Here is a 19,248-nt window from a genome sequence, read left to right as displayed (position 1 = left end):
CTCGTTTAAACGCCTCGAGCCAATCTTTGTTCTCTGCGATGGTCTGATTAAATGGGTCGTCGCTAAATTGTTAGAAATGTCTACCACTTGAGGTTTGAGGGTACGTACTCGTTGTAACTGATCCATCGCGCGTAATGTTGGATCTCTTCATCCGACGGAACGCGACTCGCTGGGTTATGGGGGGACATTATGGCCGATACCCAACGTCTCAATTCCTGCGTGAACCATCGCCAGTAATTATGATCATTGAGGAAAGCTGTACTTGTTTTTAGAACGAGTCCTCGAGCGGCGAGGAGATGAGGATCCGGCCGAAGTGGCGTGTTCCAAGCTTCAGGATTTTCCGTCGTCGTGGAATGTCGCTGTCGAAATGCGGCCAGCCAATAATCGTCGTCTGCTGCTGTGTGATTGAGATTTGAGTCTGAGCCATGGACAATAACGCGCGCTTGTCGACGGAGGTCGTCGTCGGGTGGTTCGATGCCAATGACGCGCTGTAGATCGAGATAAGCCCCGAGTTCCTGTTCAAGGCGCGTGTAGTCTTGGATCATCGCGTTCAAGTTCATTCCCTCGGATAATCCGATTAACTCGATTCCTGTACGTTGTCGGAAAGGGAGAAGCCAATCGCCAGGTAAATGAATGATTTTGATGAGCCAATTCGCGATGAAATCGGATGGTGTCGCTGAAACTTCCTCCAATCGGCCAACGATCCTACAGCATTCTTCTCGCAACTCATCATCCCTGATACTCAATCCCAAGAGCTGTTTTGCTTGTACAAACTCTTGCAACTGTGTCTCGAATGGACATCCTTCAAAAATATTGTTCTTTCCACTAATTTCCAGTGAAGAAAGTCGACTCTCGGCGTTGGATCTCATCGGTCCGAATTGAGCTTGTTGTGAAATTGCAACGTTCGAAAACACCAGATCTCGAAGCCACGATGGGCAGACTAGATCAACGTGAGACAGCGGTTCTGAAGCAAAGAGAATTCGACACGCTTCGAGCTGCATTTCGTCCCCGGTCGGCATTCGCGCATGTTTGTAAAAGTGATTCTGCATGAAATACGCAAGCTCCAGCTTAAGCAACTCATAAGCTGTTCGGGGTGTTTCAACGAGTGCACGGCTGCCTTCGAATGGAAACGGACTATTTCGTTCAGTTTCGATAAAATCTGCAAAGTCAGTACTTCCACTAATACATTGACGATGAACTCACAAGGAGGAATCGAGTTCTCGACAAGCTCGAGAATATGAGGCTCAAATCCCCAATCGCCCTTCCAGTCAGCCATAGTCTTGCCGGTCTTGAAATGATCCGCTAGATGATGCACACGATCGATCCACGTTTCCATCACAAGATTGCAGAAGCCACATCGTGAGTGAATTGCTGGCGGAGGAGCTTTCCACTGTCGCATAGGCCACTCGGCGAATTTAGCATTATGGACGAGTTTCAGATGCTGATTGAGATGATCTTTTCGGTTAAACGTGCGCTCCTGTACAGGTCGATTCTTACACGCTGAGTAATTATGTGTCTCGATGTGTGCATCATCAGGATCGACGTGGCCGCAGAAAACGCATCGTGTCTCGGGACTATCGGCTTTTTGGCCACGAGGTCCTTCTGGACTGCAGACCCATCGTTCCAAAGGCAGATGCAACGAATTCTCGTGTCGTGACCAATCGTGTTTTGCTCGGAAAGTCTCGGTGCAGAATGTGCATTGAAATGCTTTTCGGGGAGCTGCGAGAGATCGTCGTTCTTCTTTGTATGCACGTCTTCTGCGACGAGAACTTCCCCGACTGAATAGCTCATTGAGGCCGAGTGATGAGCGACTCGTGTGAGAATTGACTGAGCTGATTGAGCTGGATCGTGATGTCCCGACACTTCTTACTGAAGGCGTTCGCGATAGTCTCGTATATGGACTCGATGAACCTACTCTGTTAGCTTCACTCACTCACGCTACACCAAACTCACCTGATTGCGGTCGCACAGATGCTACAGCTCTCGCAATCGCAGTAACAGCAGCAGGTTCATCCTCAGGCGGCGAATCAACCCATCGCTGCAGCGGATCCATATCAGACGTATTCCTCACAGCCGGCGTCCCAGGTCTAGGCGGAATATCCATCGCAGGCGTTTCCCCATGTCTCGGCGAAGAAGCACTCGACGGGATCTTTCCCCTTCGTCTCGCATTAGCCAACCAATTAGATATCTGCGTCTTTGTAAGCCCCGTCTCCTCCTGCAGCATCCGCCGCTCAGGCTCGCGCGGATACGGATGGTTCTGATGCGTCGCGAGCCAATTCTTCAGTATCCGCACCGACTCCCTCGTGAATCTCCCGCCGACCTTTGCAGGCGGCGCTGGTTGCGTGTAGCCATGCAGGGACAGGGGCGTGAAGGGAATCTGCGGCGCGGGATGGGTTGGAGCAGGATTGGGGATTGTGCTTGATAGGTCTGGTGGAGGGGCAGAGTCGGACATGTAGGGGGTTAAATCATCGCTGATGAAGCCGTCCAATAGGTCGACGTCTGTGAAGAGATTGGGGCTGTTGAAATTCATGGTGAGCAGTGAGTGTAGGGGTCAATGCATGCACGTCACTGTAAAGGTGAAGAAGAGAGGTCTGATCCCTTCAGTAAAGGTTATCAAGTGGCGGCATTGTCTGGTGATTTATGATTGGCTGAGAAAAGGGAAACCTTGTCATCACGCCCTATTGATGGGGCGTCATGTGAGCGGGGAACTGGCTAGTAGGCAGACAGGCAGACAGGCAGACTAGGCTAATGGATTCTGGATATGTCTATGAATGTCTATTTGCTTGGTGGAATGTTTCGTGGAGTTGAGTCAACATGACGTGGATTGGTCTCTGGTTGATGTAGATGTCGTCAAATTGTTTGAGGACGTCAGGGTAGGGCCTCAGGTAGTCTCTGGCCTGCCAAAGGTATTTCTCTGCCTTGGACAGATTGCCGGTATTCTGAAGCATTCGGGTGATGTATTCCTCGTGTTTCTTGCGCTCATCTTCGGTGAGGTTTTCCTGGAAATGTCAGTACGCTCTAGACATCATCGATAAACATACCTTGATGTCAAACATGAGATTCATGGTTGGTTCGATGACGGCTGCTTTAAAGTCGATATCAGGATGCTCTTTCTGAAGGTCTTTGGTCTGCGCTTCAAAGTCAGAGATTGACTGCTCGCGCGTCTTTTCGTACAACTGTTTTGAACTCATTTTGATGGGTTTTTGGTCAATCTTTGATGTGTTTGGGGTAAAACTGAGATTTCGTGACAATTGACGTGGACCCCTCCGACACGTCAACCCTGCAGGGGCGTGTCTATCACCCCAGAAATTGCATAACGTCATGAATTGGTTGGTGGGAGGTGCCATGACTCGGGTAAAGAAGCAAATGTACATAACGGTTATCGAGATAGCAGACGCTGATGCTATCAAGACTGAAGCCATTTAAGCAGGAGAATTCATTTTATGACGCGACTATTTACTCAAAGCCCCCAATAACAGCCCCTGCAGCTCTTGAAGACTCTGTCGACTCGTCTTCTGACTCGCCATGACATAGAAAACATTGCCCAAAACTCGACTGTGAGCATTCCAAGCCCCAGTTCCCTCTCTCAAATGAGTCTGAAGTTTCTTGGCGGCCAAACTCTTGTACCCAACACCATCCTCATCCCTCAAGCTAATTGCCAAAACACTTCCAAGAGCCCAGACACCCAAAACCTGCTGATTGTGCGAGACATTGTTAACAAACTCTCTCGACCAAACAGACCAAGCCTGCGTATCCTCCTCCCAATCCTTCTCCGCCCATTCCCATTCTCCCCTCTTCTCCATATCCTGCATCTCCCGCACCGACTCAACAGCAACTTGACACCCAACAGCATGCGCTGTGTAAGAATGTCCATGCAGTAAAGCATCGCTCTTGTCATCACTAACAAACGCATCGAAAATACTCTCTGATGCCATGGTCGTGCAGAGCGGTACAAGCCCGCCCGTAAGTAGTTTAGCGTTGACTGAGATGTCGGCGTCGGTGCCGAGGAATGACGCCGCCGTGAACCGACCAAGGCGGTATAGCCCGGTAAAAACTTCGTCGAAAATTACGGGGAGTCCAGACCATGAGAGTGGATCCTTGGGGCTAGAGCCTTTGCCAAAGAGGTGAGGGGATCGACGGACGACGTCCACTAGGGCTCTTTGGAAGAGGGGGTCACTGAATTTATCAGCACTCAATAACAAAAGGACTGGATAAGAAGAGGGAAAAGACTCACACAAAGATCATGCCTCCTGCGCCGAGAATTATCGGCTCCATCATGAGAGCGCCAAACTTGCGTCCAGAAGCTTGGAGTTTTGACAGAACACCCACAATGTACCGCTCATACTTTCGGTAGTGCTCGGTATTGAGCCGAGATTCAAGATCAAAAACCTCCGAGATCGATCTGAGATCCGAATCCTGTCCCAGTTCATCCCTCAGACCCTCGGGAACCTGAACAACCCACTTCCCTTTGACGCACTGAATGGTAGGATAGTCAAACCAATACCCCTTGCCCTCATACCACTCAATCTTCTCATTATAAACACACGGCTCCGCACAATCCATCGCACCAATAGTATCCCCATGATAACTCCCCTTGAGTCCCAGAATATGAACATTATCATTCGGTCCCCATCCATACCGCAGCCTCGCCGCCCGCAGCGCCATCTTTACAGCGACTTCACACCCGGTACTTCCATTATCAGAGTAGAAAACACGTGAAAATCGCGGATTGTCTGCGCCCTTGAGGAGCATCTCCGCCAGCGCTAATGCAGGCTCGTGGATTGCCTCGGCAAACATTACGTGGCCGTACCGACCGGCTGCGTAGGCTGCTGCGAGGGTGAGGCGCGAGTTGGCGTGGCCGAGACCTTGGGACCACCATGATGCTGAGCCGTCAAAGGCAGGTTGGAGAAGATTGGGAGTGGAGGGGGAGGGGTTGAGGACTTGGAAATAGTCGCCGTGGGCTGAGTCGATGGCGGAGATTGTATCGGCGGTGACGAGCTTTTGCTGGGTGAAGGGGTACCAGATTGATTTGCTTGCTTTGGAGGTCATTGATTCGAGACGAGAGATTCGGTCTTTTCCTCGTTTGTCAAGAGCTTCGAGGACGTGGTCGATGTTGCGAGAGGCGTAGTACTCTTTCATCTGCTCAATGTCTTGTTGTTCATTATCGAGTCGAGCAGGTGGTTCAGGGACTGTGTCGACTGAGATGCCGCCCAGCTTTCCAAAGTAGTCTCGTAGGTATTGATAGTTTTCGTACTTCATGTCTTGGAAGAGAAGAATTGACTCAATGTCATGGCCGCGCATTCGCAAGGACTCATAAGCAGAAATGGTCTGTGAGATACCACCGAGCTTTGAGTCGCCTACGAGAATGACTGGCGCACGCAATGGAGCGTATAGATCTGCCTGGGTCGTACCAGATGGACCAGGTGAATGAACGCCTCCAGCAGTCTCTAGAAACAGCCATCCTGGTCCTTGAGACGCGTATCGCGATGTGGTGTCGTAGATCTTTGTGAGAACATCTTGATCAGATGGAATTGGCTACTCTGTAAGCTTCGTTCATCAACCAATTGACTCCATACCTTGCCAGATGCCTTCGCAGCTATATGAGGACTGCACGGAATGTCGTATTGGAACAGCGTCTCATGGTTCGTCGACGGAGCATATCGTTGAATATGACTACCTCGTTAGACAATGTCTCCCAAAATCACCCAACTTCTACTCAAATTAGCTTAATCCCTTCAACATCCCAAAAACTTACACCATCCATCGGCCTCATCCGCAGCCCCCGTAGAAACCGGCTTAAGAAACCATGTCTTGTCACCCCGCTTACTCGCAGCATTACACAAAATCGTGCTGAAAATCGTCTTGCCCACATCAGTATTCGCACCGTAGACCTGATGCGCTCGCAGCGATCGCCAGAGAAGAGCAGGCACGGGCGCCATTTTTTGCGATGGGTGAGATGGACGAAAGGGTTGAGGTGGAATGCCGCGGTTTATAACAGGGTCTAGATCGGCACGGCAAAGAGCTCCGGGCGGGGCGGGGGGCTCAACATGTACTAAACCCAACAAATTCCGCATGCTTTACCGAGTGAAGTGACCTGTGAGTGAGTTTTTAACTTTGTGACAATGTCGAAATTGGAGGAGAAGTTGAAAGCGCGATTATTAGATCGTGAGAAACGGTCGCAATTGCGACGATTGACGACGTTTCCAGCTGACAATGTCGATTTTTCCTCAAATGCATACCTCTCACTGTCTTCGGTACCGGAAATTCGAATCGCGTATCAGTCCCTTGTTGAGAATCATGCAGCGCCGCCTCCGTTGCTAGGGTCTGGAGGTTCACGGCTGTTGGACGGCAATTCAACCCTCGCCGAGAATCTGGAGAGGGACATTGCGGCATTTCACAATGCAGATGCTGGATTGTTGTTCAATTCGGGGTTTGATGCCAATGTTGGTCTTGTGAGCTGTTTGCCGCAGCCGGGGGATGTTGTGGTGTATGATGAGCTTATTCATGCGAGTGCTCATGATGGAATGAGGTTGAGTCGCGCGGGACGGAGGGTATCGTTTAAGCATAACTGTGTGTATGGGGAGGGCGGTCTCGATGATGTTTTGAGTGGAATTGGGAGCGAGAAGTCGGTTTTTATCCTTGTTGAGGGTGTTTACAGCATGGATGGCGATGTTGCTCCTCTCAAAGAGATTGTCGAATGCGTCAAAAGGAGACTCCCGACGAACGGCTACATCATCGTCGACGAGGCACATTCAACAGGCATTTTTGGTCACCAAGGACGAGGTCTGGTCTGCGAATTGGGTTTGGAGAAGGAAATATTCGCACGATTGCACACTTTTGGCAAAGCAATGAGTTCTTTTGGAGGTGAGTAAACTCAAACCGCGCAGAAACAAAGCTAACCATGCAGCTATCGTTTTGTGCTCCCCTACGACACGAGAGTACCTCATAAACTACGCCCGAACTCTCATCTACACGACCGCAATGCCATTCTCCTGTCTCGCGAGTATCGGTATCTCTTATCAGTATCTCCAGAGCGGAAGGGCTGATGAGAGGCTGAAGCATCTCTGGAGTCTGGTGAGCTATACACACAAGTTACTAGCGGAGGCATGCTCCCTGAGCCAATCAATTCGCGCAGAGGAAGCCCCCAGATCTCCAATTATACCGGTTTTCACCTCCCAGCCACGCAGTCTAGCTCAATTCTGCCAGGAAAGAGGATTCACGGTTCGACCTATCGTGGCGCCGACGGTACCAAAGGGCAGTGAGAGGGTGAGGATCTGTGTGCATGCAGGGAACACTGTTGCGGAAGTGCAGGGATTGGTTGAGGCTATTAAGCTTTGGGTGCAGGTCCACGAGGGGTCTGCTAAACTATAGACAAGATTGTAGAAGTAGACCGGAATGCCACTAGCAATTTGCGGCGTCTTAATTCTTAGTAAACGCTTGGCAAGCCTTGAGTTAGGAATAGCTCAGTGCTCGTGTGCCGTGAATCGTCATTGACGAATAATAGAATGCCTAGTGAGGCGTTTCGGCGAACCTTATGTCAGTCCATACTATCTTAGTTCCAAGACTAGTGTATCGTGAGAGGGCTATATAAAGTCGACGTCCCCCGTCTCATCTTTCTGACATTCTTGTGGCTATCCAATCATGGTTACGTACTATACTGGAGGTGCTACGAGAAGATGCCTTCATATCATGGTCACTTCGCTCAATAGACCCTTCGGATCGACGAATACATCGATATCTATTCTAGACGAAACAGCTCAACCTCGACACAAAATAACAACCGATACACCGACTAGGTTCTTCACATGAAGCAGGCCCTAGATCTCTAGGTCTCCGTTCCCATCCCGAAATACTTCATCATACCACGGCTTCTCCGCCTCCGCCTTTTCCGTCTTTCCACGGCAAACGTACCCAAACTCCCGCTCGACGATACTGACCTTCCCCGAGTCGACGATGAAGGTTTTCGGCTTCTTCTGAGTGATATTCGATCGCGACTCCCAATACACCAACCGCTCCCCATTGATGGCAATCTCCAGTAATGGCTCTGCTTCGACGATCGCTAATTGAGCCTTGATGAGTTGGCGAAGATACGGGAAGAACCAGATGCGGTCCCACCAGAGATAGCGACGTTTCTTTGCTCCATCCTTATGAGCATTGTGATGGACGACGACGGGAATGGCAGTGGAGTAGAAATCGGCATATACGGGCATATCTCCCCATTCTACTGGATCATGAAGAACGTGCATGTTCAGTGGGTTTGTAGAGAATCGGATATCTTCTGGCACGCCATCTAACCTCGTCTCAATCCCAAGGGACTCTGACCTTTCGGCAATACCAGTCTCGTTATTCAGCGCAATGATATCCCCATCTTGCTCCTCAAAAACAGTCGGTATGAACAGATTCTGGGTATAGTCCAGACCAACATGATACTCGAAATCGCTATGCATAACATCGAAGCTGTTGCCCTTCCGAGACACAATATTCTTGTGAAGCCAGCGACGCCAGATTTCTTGTTCCGCAAAGACCTCGCCGAATATTCCTTGATCGCTGTACAAGTCTTGGCCATTGACCAAACCTCTCTGCATTCGCTCTTGTACGCGACGAAAGTATTTTCTCATGTCGCCGACTGGACCAATCATGCTCCCGCTATTAAGATATTTCGGTCGTACATCGTGAAACACTTCAGGGTCTTGGTCGGTATTCGGTCCGTAGAGATCTTTGCGAGCTGGGCTTTCGGGGAGTTGGTCGCAGTGGAGGACTGAGCCTGATGACGGAGGAGGGAAGCATTTCTTTTGGACTGATATGATGATGGTTTGTTCCATTGGGGATTCTCCGCGACCGTTCCATTGTGACGCCAGTCGTTGATTGGCTTGACGGTTTGCTTCGTGGTATCGCTTGAGGAGGATCTCGGGCGGAAGTTGGAACCAAACGTCATAAGAATCCGTCAACACAACGAGATCATTCTCCTCGAGTCTATTCTCGTCCGGAGTATCCGGTTTCGAAACGCTATCGAGATACTCAAGAGTACCCGTAATCTTGGCCAGATGAGACCCTCCCTTCCAGCCCTTGGACTTATCATACGTCTTACCCCAGTTCACAACAATCGGAGCCGGATATCCCAATGCCAACGCACTCGTGATGACTTTGCATAAATCGTGGTCGGGGTTATTGGCAGGGAGGACTATACTAAGCCGTCGATCCTTTGAAGGAAGCTTGGCAATGTCGGCCTGAGAGTACGTGTCATAGGCTTGGCCGGTCGCAATCTCTCCGGCCAAGAATGCGCGGCCCTGGGTACGTTAGCATCGGCGTTGGGGGGGTTTTCTTTTCTCGGCTTACCTTGAGAGAGGTGAGGGCTAGTAAGCCTGGGAAAATGAAGAGGGCAGCGATGAGGATTGTTATTGTCTTGAGGGGGAGACGGAGGAGTCGTTTTGCAAAGAGCTTTAGACCGGGAGGGTTTTTCTCGGGTGTAACAGCATCTCCGAGACTGCTGCTGGAATCAACCCGTTTGTAGCCTTGAGGCCATATCTGGGGAAGCATTTGGCGCAGAACGTTCATGTTGTAAGTTACAAGAGACATTAACAAATGCCCAGTGACATTCAGGGGAAGTCCCTCATATCTAAATTCATCACATTCATCTCAAGTCCTGCATCGCCACAGCAGGAACAAATCTCCGCACATCTTGGCACCTGATACAGTGACGGTTCATACTTGGCGTCAGCATCCTCCGACGCATCACAGCAGACAATGGCAATAACCAGGAAATTATAAAATCGTGACTGTCCAATTATATGCGCCTGGTGCCATGATCCTTTCTTGGCTATGCCGAACGACCCGAGCTCGCCGCTCAGTGGTGGAGGCTACCCCATACGCCTACGTAACATCCTGTCTAGCGTCTTGGTATATACCAACAGAGGAGGTCAGGATCTCGCTTGGAAGAAATGACGCGCTTGAATAAACTCTTGTAATGTTTTGTCTAGTGCCTGGTGCTAAGGCTGGATATTTAAAGAATATATATTTAGGCATTTAAGTTTAAATCTAGAGCTAATTGTAAAACCTTTTAAAAACAAAGTCTAATTAAGTTTATTTTATTACTATCAATATATATTTCTTTTAAAGAATATAAAGAATTATAATTTAAGTATAATTAATTTAATTTAAGTTATTATAATAAACTAAACTAATTAAAGACACTTTTACAATATTTAAATTAATCTAGTTAGTTAACTAATTAGTTAAATTATAACCTGTTTCTGGGAATAATAAACCACTGCTTGTTTAGACTTAAACTTCCTACATCCTGAAATTTAGTTATAAAGCTACCAGGGCTACTTTGAGATTGATACCCCGCTTTAGAAGTCTTGCATAGCCTCAGTCTATATATTCGCTATTGTGTATTTTTCATCTATAAACACTCCTTTAATTTTGCATAATAGCATCGAAAAGTCCGAGTCAGGAGTCTTTGCTGCTCGATCCAGGGTTGACGCCATTATACAAGCCCCTCGCAGCCAGAGAGATCCGCCTTCTCGTGATCCAACCAGGCGTGTTTCGTGAGCGACTCAGGTGTGTCTTAAAGACAGTCTCACTCGATGACGAACTTCCCTGCTTTGAAGCGCTGTCATACCGCTGGAATGAACTTTGAGACACCGTCATAGTCGATGATCATACCATCTCTGTTCCGTCAGATCTGGCTTGGTTCCCTCGCCGATTAAGACGCAAGGCAACTCCGCGCACAGTCTGGGCAGATTCTATTTGCATCAACCAAAGCGACAACCAAGAGAAAGGACATCAAGTTAGCATGATGCGTGAGATATATGGACGTACCAGCCAAGCGACACATTTCATGCAGGTCACGCTCAATCCTTGTTCACCCTGGCCGACGGCCGTTTCAGCCTGGCCAATTTCGAATGCTCTACACAAGACGCGGTATTCGCAACCGATGGTGGTCTTTCTGTATATCGAGTCCTTCGGCCGTTCAAATCGACCCAGACGTGGCCCGACGTGGAAGAATGGGAATTGAGAGGGCCCTGCGAGCTCCGCGACTTCAATCAAGACGTCAAGAAAGAGCCTCCCAGGGAGATGAATACTCAATTACTTTAGTGTAGCCGGTATGTAAGAGAGAGGTAAATAGATCTCGCTGAGAGTAAATGGCTCATTTAAACCACTCTTGCATTATTTATCTAGAGCCATGACCCTTCCTTGGCTATACTGAATGACCTAAACCAGCCGCTTAGTAGTAGAGGTACCCCCGAGCCCATACAGCATCCCGGCTCAAGCTGACCTCCTGGCTGTAACTCGGGCGCTTCGCGACTAAGCTTCCAGACATATAGAGAGCACCTAGTATTTCATATAATAGTCTATTGGTTATGCTGCTTTATCTAAGGACATCTCGCATCATGATATGCATTTCTAGCCTATTACAGTGTTCCTTTTCCCAATAGACTCCCTTTCCTTGCCATGGGGAAATGCACGCTAGGCCCGACTTTTCGCCGGCGAGGGGAACCTTTGGGCAAATCCCTCCTTTATCGCGTGCCAAACCATACCCTACATTCCTTTACCAAAGTTTCTCTACATGTTGGTCGTTTTAAAGAAGGCAAGCGAGGAGACCAGCGAGAACTGAGCCGCCCATTGCAGGCAGCTGAGCAGCGCCATTAACAATGACAGGTGTTGGCACAGCAGTGGCTGTACCCAAGCCAAGGCCACGAAGGTAGTGGCAGCCATCATTCAGAAGGACACATGCCTCGCCTGAATAATCCTTAGCGGGGTCACAGCTTTCATCCCCCGTAGCGTTAGTCTGCCCAGGAGCAGGGCAGCCTGCAGCTGAAACAGCTGAAATGGCGGTAAGGGCGTAGGCAATTGAGAACTTCATGATGCTGTCTGTATGGGAATGATTGAGATAAACGAGTGACTTTGAGGTTGTGAACGAATGAATTGTTGAGTTGAAGAAGAGATTAACCTTTGGGTTTATATAGCTATATCCAGAGGGCTATTTCAATGTGAGCAGTAAGGTCGAAGATCTAGATTCTACGTGGTTTTACGCCACTTGACTCAAAATACGAGAAAAATACGAGAAGGCATGTTTTAGCCGTTACTATCAAGATGGCTATGTACCTTACTAATTCCACATTAGTCACAAGCCAGAACTTTAATGTCTTGTAGCGCAAGGGAAGAAATGCCGCTGGGCTGTGCACTCGAACCGCTATGGACTTACTTTTCAATGCGTTAGTTCCAATCTTAAGATCGAGAGCCAGGGATAGTAACGGCGAATTTATTGCTTCAACTTCAAACCCGGGAGCCGCTAGTTACTCCAAAGCGCAGTATTGCACAATACTTTCCCTGGTTGTTTGTTAATATAACATCCTGATCTGTCTAGTCTGTAAGGAGAAGTGGCAGTTTTATAATACCTTATGTATAGTATGCTAAATGCAGAATGCAATAATAATCCAAACTTGCATTCCAAGTCTAGATAAATAAGCCGTTGAACTTACAGGGAGTTTAGCGTCGCATTTCTAAGAAAGAAGGTGTTCTCACCTCTTTTCTGCATTGATATCCTCCCAAGCGCCCTCGACGCTACGTAATTGCTACAGTGTGCTCAGCAATGCAGACAAAGGTACCCTTGAAGAAATTTCCCCGCATATCCAGGAATTCTGTCACACTTAGTACATCAACTGCTTGTACATGGAGAGTGGAACTGTTTCCTGTTGGCGTTTCTACCCAAATTCACAGCCGGGTTCCTTCTTTTGGCTCTACCAGACCCAAGACTGGATGAAGAATGCCGAATCCTGCCTAGCGTCGCTGTGATTAAACGACTCTTGCGTTTCGTCTCCCGGTATCTCCAGGCTGGTATGCCTCGTGGTCAATTCCATGCGTCCCCCACTTTCTCCACCAGCGATTTCCATAGGATAATCCTTTGCTGCGGCTCCAGTGGTTATTTGGTGTTTTTCGCACCTTTTTCCGTCCGTGGGTGCCTGTTATATAATTAGATATTGTTGAAAGATGAGTAAAATACGTACATCTTCCATTGTTTCTCCTCGTTCGAGTGGTGAATTGATTGCACTCTGCACAGTACTTTCGATCGCCCATCCAACCCCGCAATCTCATGAACAAAGGACATGAAATGCAGGCGCAATGCTTTTTGCAGTATGAAACATTGCAGAGTGGGTGATCGGATGGGTAGTTTCGACATCGGTAGCAGACTTTGCAGTGTCTGTATTCATGGCGTCTGAAGCGATGGCTTATTGGGGAGTAGACGACCTGTCGATCTCTTGCGCCGTCGCAATCTGGCCGGCGGGGAATGTTGTTGTGATAAGAATCATGGCATTCTGAAGGGATGTCTGGTGTTGGACCAAGCTGATCGACCCATGTGAGATTAGGTTTGCTAGGGATAAGTGGACCGACGAGATTTCGCATGTCGGGACCGGTTAGTGAGAGGCAGACTAGGTCGTTTCTGGTGCAGAAGCTTAGGATGTCGAGTTTGAGCTCTGGGGGGAACTTGTGAAAGAGGGTGAAGGGTTCTGGAGATGCTGACATGATGTCAGATGCGGCGGGTGAATTGTAGAGAGTCAAATGGTTGATCTTGAGTATCTAGATATGATGAAATGGAGAGAAGCGGAGATATTTATGAGCCTCTCTTTGTGCTACATCTCCAATCTTGGACGCAAGGCATCTTAGGCAGCCTTCACAGACTCCGCAAGAGAGTCACGTGTGATCCGTCAGCCTTGAAATGTGGAGATTCTGCCTGGATTGTCGTCATTGATTTGCTGACCGGGTTCACTTGTTACCTTGCCCTACAAGAGTGCTTCTAATGCAGAACATTGTCTCAACGGCGCAGATTCAATATGAGATGACATGCTATCTTCAAAGCAGAATGACTTCTCAGTTTAAGGGAATGATGCGGAAGACACCAAATTGGTTCAGAAATTAATGGCCTCTTCAGTATAATGCACGAATCACTCAAATACTGTCATTTTTTAACTTGACTCATGGATTAAATTATACGAGGGTTAGGCCAAAGATCCGTGTATTAAGCAATGTATCAAGTCTGATTACTCTTTTGAGAAAACACGTCGACATCAAACTCTGAGATGAAAGCAGCCCACCCTAAACAGGCCAATTCAGAATACCAGAGCGCTAAAGACCCTGCTCGTCTCTAGTAAAACCCATCGAGAGGGACAATCTCATCCTCAAACAGATCTTCCTCCTCGTATTCATAATCAGGATCCTCTGCATCCTTGATCATAAAGTTCAAGACATCAAAACCCTCCATTCTGGTCCACGGATGACCAGGTCGTTCCATGGTCGGTCCGCCTTTCATCCTCTGCAACATGTCGTTCGCCAGGAATCGGAACTTGGACAGAGTCTTGTCAAAAGACATTTCACTCTGCGTCCAGTCCAAGGGACCAACTTTGCCCTCCAGCGAGCTATGCTCAAGCTTGGCTGCGAGAGAGACATCCTCGGCGGTGAATAGTTTGCTGAGGGCAGTGTTTCGGACCCTGAGGATTTGTGCAGCTACATCTCGTGTCCACTGCTGCAAGAGCTGCTTCCCCATGTGTCGGAAGGTCTTGAGGTCGTTTATCAGCTCTCTCTCGTTGTCGAACCAGGCCTCAGGCCAGTTTCGTTCGTCCTTGAACAGGGTGCAGTGAGGCTCGAGAAATTTTGCCAGGTTGATCTCGTAGTGAGAAAACCAACGCCGGGAGGCATGTTTCTCTCGTCGGACGCATTCATAAAAGCGCTGGATGTCACAAGCCATGATGCGAGTGTTGCGTTCTTCCTCGGGGGTCATGTTCATTTCAGTCTGCTTCATCTGATCCAAGTTGGAAGCCATGAGACAGGTCTGTTCGTATGACATCTTGTTTGTGGGAGGAAGTGCCTGACTTGTTGTCTAGGTTTGTAGGATAGCAGATTCAGGATGAATATCTCTGTGATTGTGATAAGAGAAGGGAGGGGGGTTTAAGGTTCTTGAGTTTGCTTAAAGTTGCTGTAGATAACGAGCAGAGAGTGCCTGTGAGATGTTTAGTGGGAAGAGAGAAATCCAGCTGAACATGGGAGAAGAGCTTTACTTATATGCGGAATCATTCCTCTGGTGAGTCAGGCCACTGGCGTGGCGTAAGGTCAGGGTTTCAAAGAGGCTTCAGCCTCCAGGCCGCAAAGGCAAAGGAGACCAATAAACACATACAGGCAAAATACTCGTCGCCCTCACAATCGCCACTGGATTAATCTCCTGATACTTTTCACCAACTGTTTATAAAAGCCTATTGCCATATGAGAGCAGGACTGCCCTTGACTTCTCTGTCACTACTTCCATCTCTGCCACTTGATTCGAGGTTTGAAGATAGACTTTTAGCTTGAGGTTTTGACTACGGCTGACTGTGGCCTATAAGGTTAACCTTTAGGCTGCAAACACAGGTGATGAACGACAAAACGGTATCTTTTCCCCCAATACAAGCTCTTACCCATATTAGGTTTTGGGCAAATTCGATCAAACATCGTCACAAAATGGACTTTGTTGTTCACAGGGGACAACGAACTTCCATTTATGTCAAAGCCTATAATCAATACACTCTCAAACGTGTCAAAGATTTCCCAATATAATTCAGACCCTTTTCTATTCCACCTCTGTGTACCGACGTCAAGGCTTGTATAACTAGATTTTAAACTTAGGATATCTTTACTTGGTTGAGGATGTATTTACTTAGTTTAGGATATCTTTGGTAAATCTAGGATCTCTCAATTCTCGTCTTGAGTCACAGGTCCACTGCCATCAAAGTTTACGCTCCTTGAGTAGTAGAGCAGTGACGAGCGTGATCCCAGAGAACACGATAGAGAGGCCTAGCCCGTTAGTCAAGTCTCAAAAAAGTGGCATCTACTTACCGTGGCCATACTCGATCCCTCTAATATAACCCTCAACCAGTACCTTTCTGATAGGCTCGGAAGCTTCGTCGATGTACGAGACACTCTCTGCAGCTTTTCGAATCACCTAGAAACTTAGCAGATTTCACGAACTCAGTAGAATGACTCACCTCGTCGATAAAGGGTTGAGACTTTCCGAGATCACCAAGGTTCTGCTGGATGTCATGTCTGAGAAATCCCTGAATGGCTGCACTCGTACCAGCCATGCCAACTACTGAACCCAAAGTTACAGCCAGGAAGATTCCAGAAGACGCTGCTGCCTTGTCTTTGGGGTTGATGGAAGCTTGGAGGGCGATAAACGCTGCACTTTGCGCGATACCCATACCCAGGCCCCTGAACAGTTAGCAGGAGAAGCCAGAGGCAGGAGAACACATACCCTGGGAACACGTAGAGTGACTCCAGCCAGTTCGTCTCTCCATGCCAGCGAAGTAGCATCAGAGCGTAACTGGTAATCGATGAGATGGCCGAGAAGATGATGAGCGCTCTGTATCGGCCAGTTCTTTTTATGATCAAGCCTGTTGCTATGCCTCCGACAGTGTTGCCTATGACTGCAGGGAACAAATGAGCGCCTGCGACTGTGCTCGACACGCGCTGAGACACTTGGAAGTAAATAGGGACGGTATACATCATCTGACCGGTTAGTCTCTGGATTTCACGGTACCAGGAGACTTACTCCAAGCTGTGCGGCTGCTTGACCAAACGCAATGAGATACGTCTTTGTGATATCGCCACTTTTGAGTAAACGAAGAGGGAAGATTGGTTCTTTTGCCCAACGTGACTCGACAAGTACGAAAGCAGCGGATATAATCACGCCAGTTGCAGCGAGAATTGGGACGAGGGGATGACTCCAGGGAATTTTCTGACCGCCAACCTCAAGGGGAACCATGAAAGCGAGAACAGAGCCACCCAAAAGCAAAGCTCCAAGTGCGTCGATCCTTTTGATGCGCTCGATTGTCGCGCCCTCGGTTTGTGTCGTAGAGGGGAGGAGGATGGCGGCGATGATCATGGATACAGCGAATATTGGCGATTGTCCGAGGAATGACCTACACTGTCAGTATGAGCAGTTGGATGAAAGATAGACTCACCATCTCCAGCCGATTGTATCAGCTAGAAACCCTCCAAGCGGACCACCGATGCTACGGCCGACGGTGGCGATGACATTCATGTAGCTTTGCCATGAAGCGACTTCTCGAAGTGGTGCAAGTTCTAATGGTCAGCTTAGATTGCAGGATCAAGGGATGTCGTACCAGTTATGATGACTGATGCCATTGTAGTCATCCCTGCACCTCCAGATCCAGAGATTACGCGACCTAGGATGACTTGCCACATTGACTGGCCAGCTCCTCTGGAGTTTGTTAGTCAAGGCGATGCGTATGGGCATAGACTTACACGAGTGCACTGAAATTGTTAGCCCGAAATAATTAGACATCAATGGATCTGGACTTACCATCCAATAGCAAACTGTCCATAGCAGAAGATCAAGATCGTCTTTCGCCCAAATATGTCGCTTAATTTCCCATACTATTCAATCAGCTCAATTAATCCCGAATATAGTCTCACGTACAATCGTCTGGGATGCGGCGCTAGCCAACATGAAGCTGATAAACAGCCAACTCGAATCTCGAAGCTTTCCAAACTCGGATGCAATCACCGGATGAGTCGCCAGTACCAAAGAGCCATCGGCATTCGAAGTAAAGATGCCTGAACAGTTAGCTTGGGTCTCCAATGTCTGAAGCACGTACCAATGAGCAACGCGACAACTACTCTCGCGATAAACGCATGGCTGTACGTTTTCGGCTCATCGGCGCTGTTCCTCTCGACATCCGAGACCTCGGGAGGTATCTCCGGTATTAAAGGAGTCGCCTCTGTCGCATTTATCTGTGTCATTTTGACGCGCTTCACTTGAGAGAATTATAATGAAAGATTTACTTTTGTTTTCGAGAAATCTCCGACATCGTTGTTATCGTAGACGTGATTTCGGATCAAAGCACATCATCGCTGATCCACTCCGCGGAATTGGATGCACTAACTGGGTGAGGCATATAGACACGGGAAGTGGACAGAGACATATAAAAGCCAGACCCCAGACTCTCTCACCATTAAATAAACAGTTGTCATATTTGCTTGTTTCAATTCAAGTACATGAGACAACCCCACTGGTTCACGCCGCACCTCCGCATCGACCGCACGGACTGAGGAGGACGAGGCTCTTTTGGGACTGATCTCATGAACCCTGCCAGCGGATCATCTCTACTGTTTCCATTTGTCTTGTATCCGGCCGGTAAACACTAGCTATTCTATGTGTCAAGACCAACAGCTTCTCACTATCCCTAATTTGCACATCATGAACTCTGACTCTCTCACTTTAAATGGGCCAATCCTGACTCATCAATCAAGACTGAAATGTGGATCCGCCCTTTCTGGACATGTCCGAGACTTCGCCGTAAACTCATCGTAACCCCATGACCTCCAAATTCCATCACCACCAACATGGCAGACCCAACAAGTGATTTGTTCATCGACTTTGGAGACTTTCAAAATGCCGCTGAGCCTGAAACCATCTCCCCTGGCATTCTGCAGACGTCAACAGCTCCCCCAAAAATCGGTAATCGCTTTTCATCCGAGTCTGTCAAGATCCTGAGGAATTGGTTCGCCGCGCATGAAAGGCATCCGTATCCTACCATCCAAGATGTCCAGGATCTTCAAGAGCAGACGAGTCTGAATAGACAGCAGGTCACGAATTGGTTTGCGAATGCGAGGAGGAGAGCAAAGGTTCATTCCTCGCGGCCGACATCGCCCATGTTTCGGAATGATGATTCGGGGAACTCTTCGGGGCATCACACGCCGATTGATACGCCGCGACGACGGGCTACTCCTGCGCCGTTTGAGCATATGAATCCGCTGCAGCGATGGGCGAATTCACCGCCGGAGCATGAGGCTGCGACCGTTGATGATATCTCACGAGCTGTTGCTGCTTTCTCAACGCGACAGGGAAGATCACGAAGTCATGGGTCGTCAATCAGCAGTAGAGGGACGTCAGTGTCGAGTCATGACTCTGGGTCGTACAGTTCTGCTCATTCGAAACAATCATCGACGTCATTTGACATTTTCAAACGGCACAGTCGGAGAAGACGAACAAAGATGCGAAAGGAAGTCAGAACCAATCTCCTACAGGCGCAGAATACATATCAGTGCACTTTCTGTACGGAAACGTTCAAGACGAAATACGATTGGCAGCGTCATGAAAAGTCTCTTCATTTATCGCTTGAGAATTGGGTTTGTTCACCAAATGGACCGACAGCGATACATTCAGAAGAGGGGCTTCTTTGTGTCTTTTGTGGC

General features: G+C 48.5%; 8 protein-coding genes across 8 annotated transcripts; 2 read left to right on the top strand and 6 right to left on the bottom strand.

The window, feature by feature from the left end:
• Nucleotides 1-80: 80 nt before the first annotated feature.
• Nucleotides 81-2,530, bottom strand: J7337_009230 (uncharacterized protein; the record flags this gene model as incomplete). Its single annotated transcript, XM_044826831.1, has 3 exons — nucleotides 81-1,159; nucleotides 1,204-1,869; nucleotides 1,954-2,530. The coding sequence occupies 3 exons, from the start codon at nucleotides 2,528-2,530 to the stop codon at nucleotides 81-83; spliced, it is 2,322 nt and encodes a 773-aa protein (XP_044677425.1).
• A 235-nt stretch (nucleotides 2,531-2,765) lies between these two features.
• J7337_009229 (uncharacterized protein) lies at nucleotides 2,766-3,191 on the bottom strand (the record flags this gene model as incomplete). Its single annotated transcript, XM_044826830.1, has 2 exons — nucleotides 2,766-2,999; nucleotides 3,042-3,191. 2 exons carry the CDS (start codon nucleotides 3,189-3,191, stop codon nucleotides 2,766-2,768), a joined length of 384 nt encoding a protein of 127 aa, XP_044677424.1.
• Nucleotides 3,192-3,452: 261 nt separating this feature from the next.
• On the bottom strand, nucleotides 3,453-5,939 carry J7337_009228 (uncharacterized protein; the record flags this gene model as incomplete). Its single annotated transcript, XM_044826829.1, has 3 exons — nucleotides 3,453-4,176; nucleotides 4,235-5,516; nucleotides 5,756-5,939. 3 exons carry the CDS (start codon nucleotides 5,937-5,939, stop codon nucleotides 3,453-3,455), a joined length of 2,190 nt encoding a protein of 729 aa, XP_044677423.1.
• Nucleotides 5,940-6,122: 183 nt separating this feature from the next.
• On the top strand, nucleotides 6,123-6,872 carry J7337_009227 (uncharacterized protein; the record flags this gene model as incomplete). The annotated part of the gene is made up of 1 exon (XM_044826828.1): nucleotides 6,123-6,872. One exon carries the CDS (start codon nucleotides 6,123-6,125, stop codon nucleotides 6,870-6,872), a length of 750 nt encoding a protein of 249 aa, XP_044677422.1.
• Nucleotides 6,873-7,817: 945 nt separating this feature from the next.
• Nucleotides 7,818-9,555, bottom strand: J7337_009226 (uncharacterized protein; the record flags this gene model as incomplete). The annotated part of the gene is made up of 2 exons (XM_044826827.1): nucleotides 7,818-9,287; nucleotides 9,337-9,555. 2 exons carry the CDS (start codon nucleotides 9,553-9,555, stop codon nucleotides 7,818-7,820), a joined length of 1,689 nt encoding a protein of 562 aa, XP_044677421.1.
• A 4,591-nt stretch (nucleotides 9,556-14,146) lies between these two features.
• J7337_009225 (uncharacterized protein) lies at nucleotides 14,147-14,845 on the bottom strand (the record flags this gene model as incomplete). The annotated part of the gene is made up of 1 exon (XM_044826826.1): nucleotides 14,147-14,845. The coding sequence occupies one exon, from the start codon at nucleotides 14,843-14,845 to the stop codon at nucleotides 14,147-14,149; it is 699 nt and encodes a 232-aa protein (XP_044677420.1).
• Nucleotides 14,846-15,757: 912 nt separating this feature from the next.
• On the bottom strand, nucleotides 15,758-17,375 carry J7337_009224 (uncharacterized protein; the record flags this gene model as incomplete). Its single annotated transcript, XM_044826825.1, has 7 exons — nucleotides 15,758-15,825; nucleotides 15,868-15,973; nucleotides 16,017-16,239; nucleotides 16,283-16,536; nucleotides 16,580-16,949; nucleotides 16,992-17,112; nucleotides 17,354-17,375. 7 exons carry the CDS (start codon nucleotides 17,373-17,375, stop codon nucleotides 15,758-15,760), a joined length of 1,164 nt encoding a protein of 387 aa, XP_044677419.1.
• Nucleotides 17,376-18,396: 1,021 nt separating this feature from the next.
• Nucleotides 18,397-18,719, top strand: J7337_009223 (uncharacterized protein; the record flags this gene model as incomplete). Its single annotated transcript, XM_044826824.1, is given in 2 exon segments — nucleotides 18,397-18,622; nucleotides 18,640-18,719. The coding sequence occupies 2 exon segments, from the start codon at nucleotides 18,397-18,399 to the stop codon at nucleotides 18,717-18,719; spliced, it is 306 nt and encodes a 101-aa protein (XP_044677418.1).
• Between the last annotated feature and the right edge of the window lie 529 nt (nucleotides 18,720-19,248).

This window comes from Fusarium musae, chromosome 7 (genome assembly GCF_019915245.1).
Source record: "Fusarium musae strain F31 chromosome 7, whole genome shotgun sequence".
Classification (NCBI taxonomy): Eukaryota; Fungi; Ascomycota; class Sordariomycetes; order Hypocreales; family Nectriaceae; genus Fusarium; species Fusarium musae.
The sequence above is the reverse complement of the archived record's forward strand: the minus strand, read 5'-3'. Positions and strand labels throughout refer to the sequence as shown.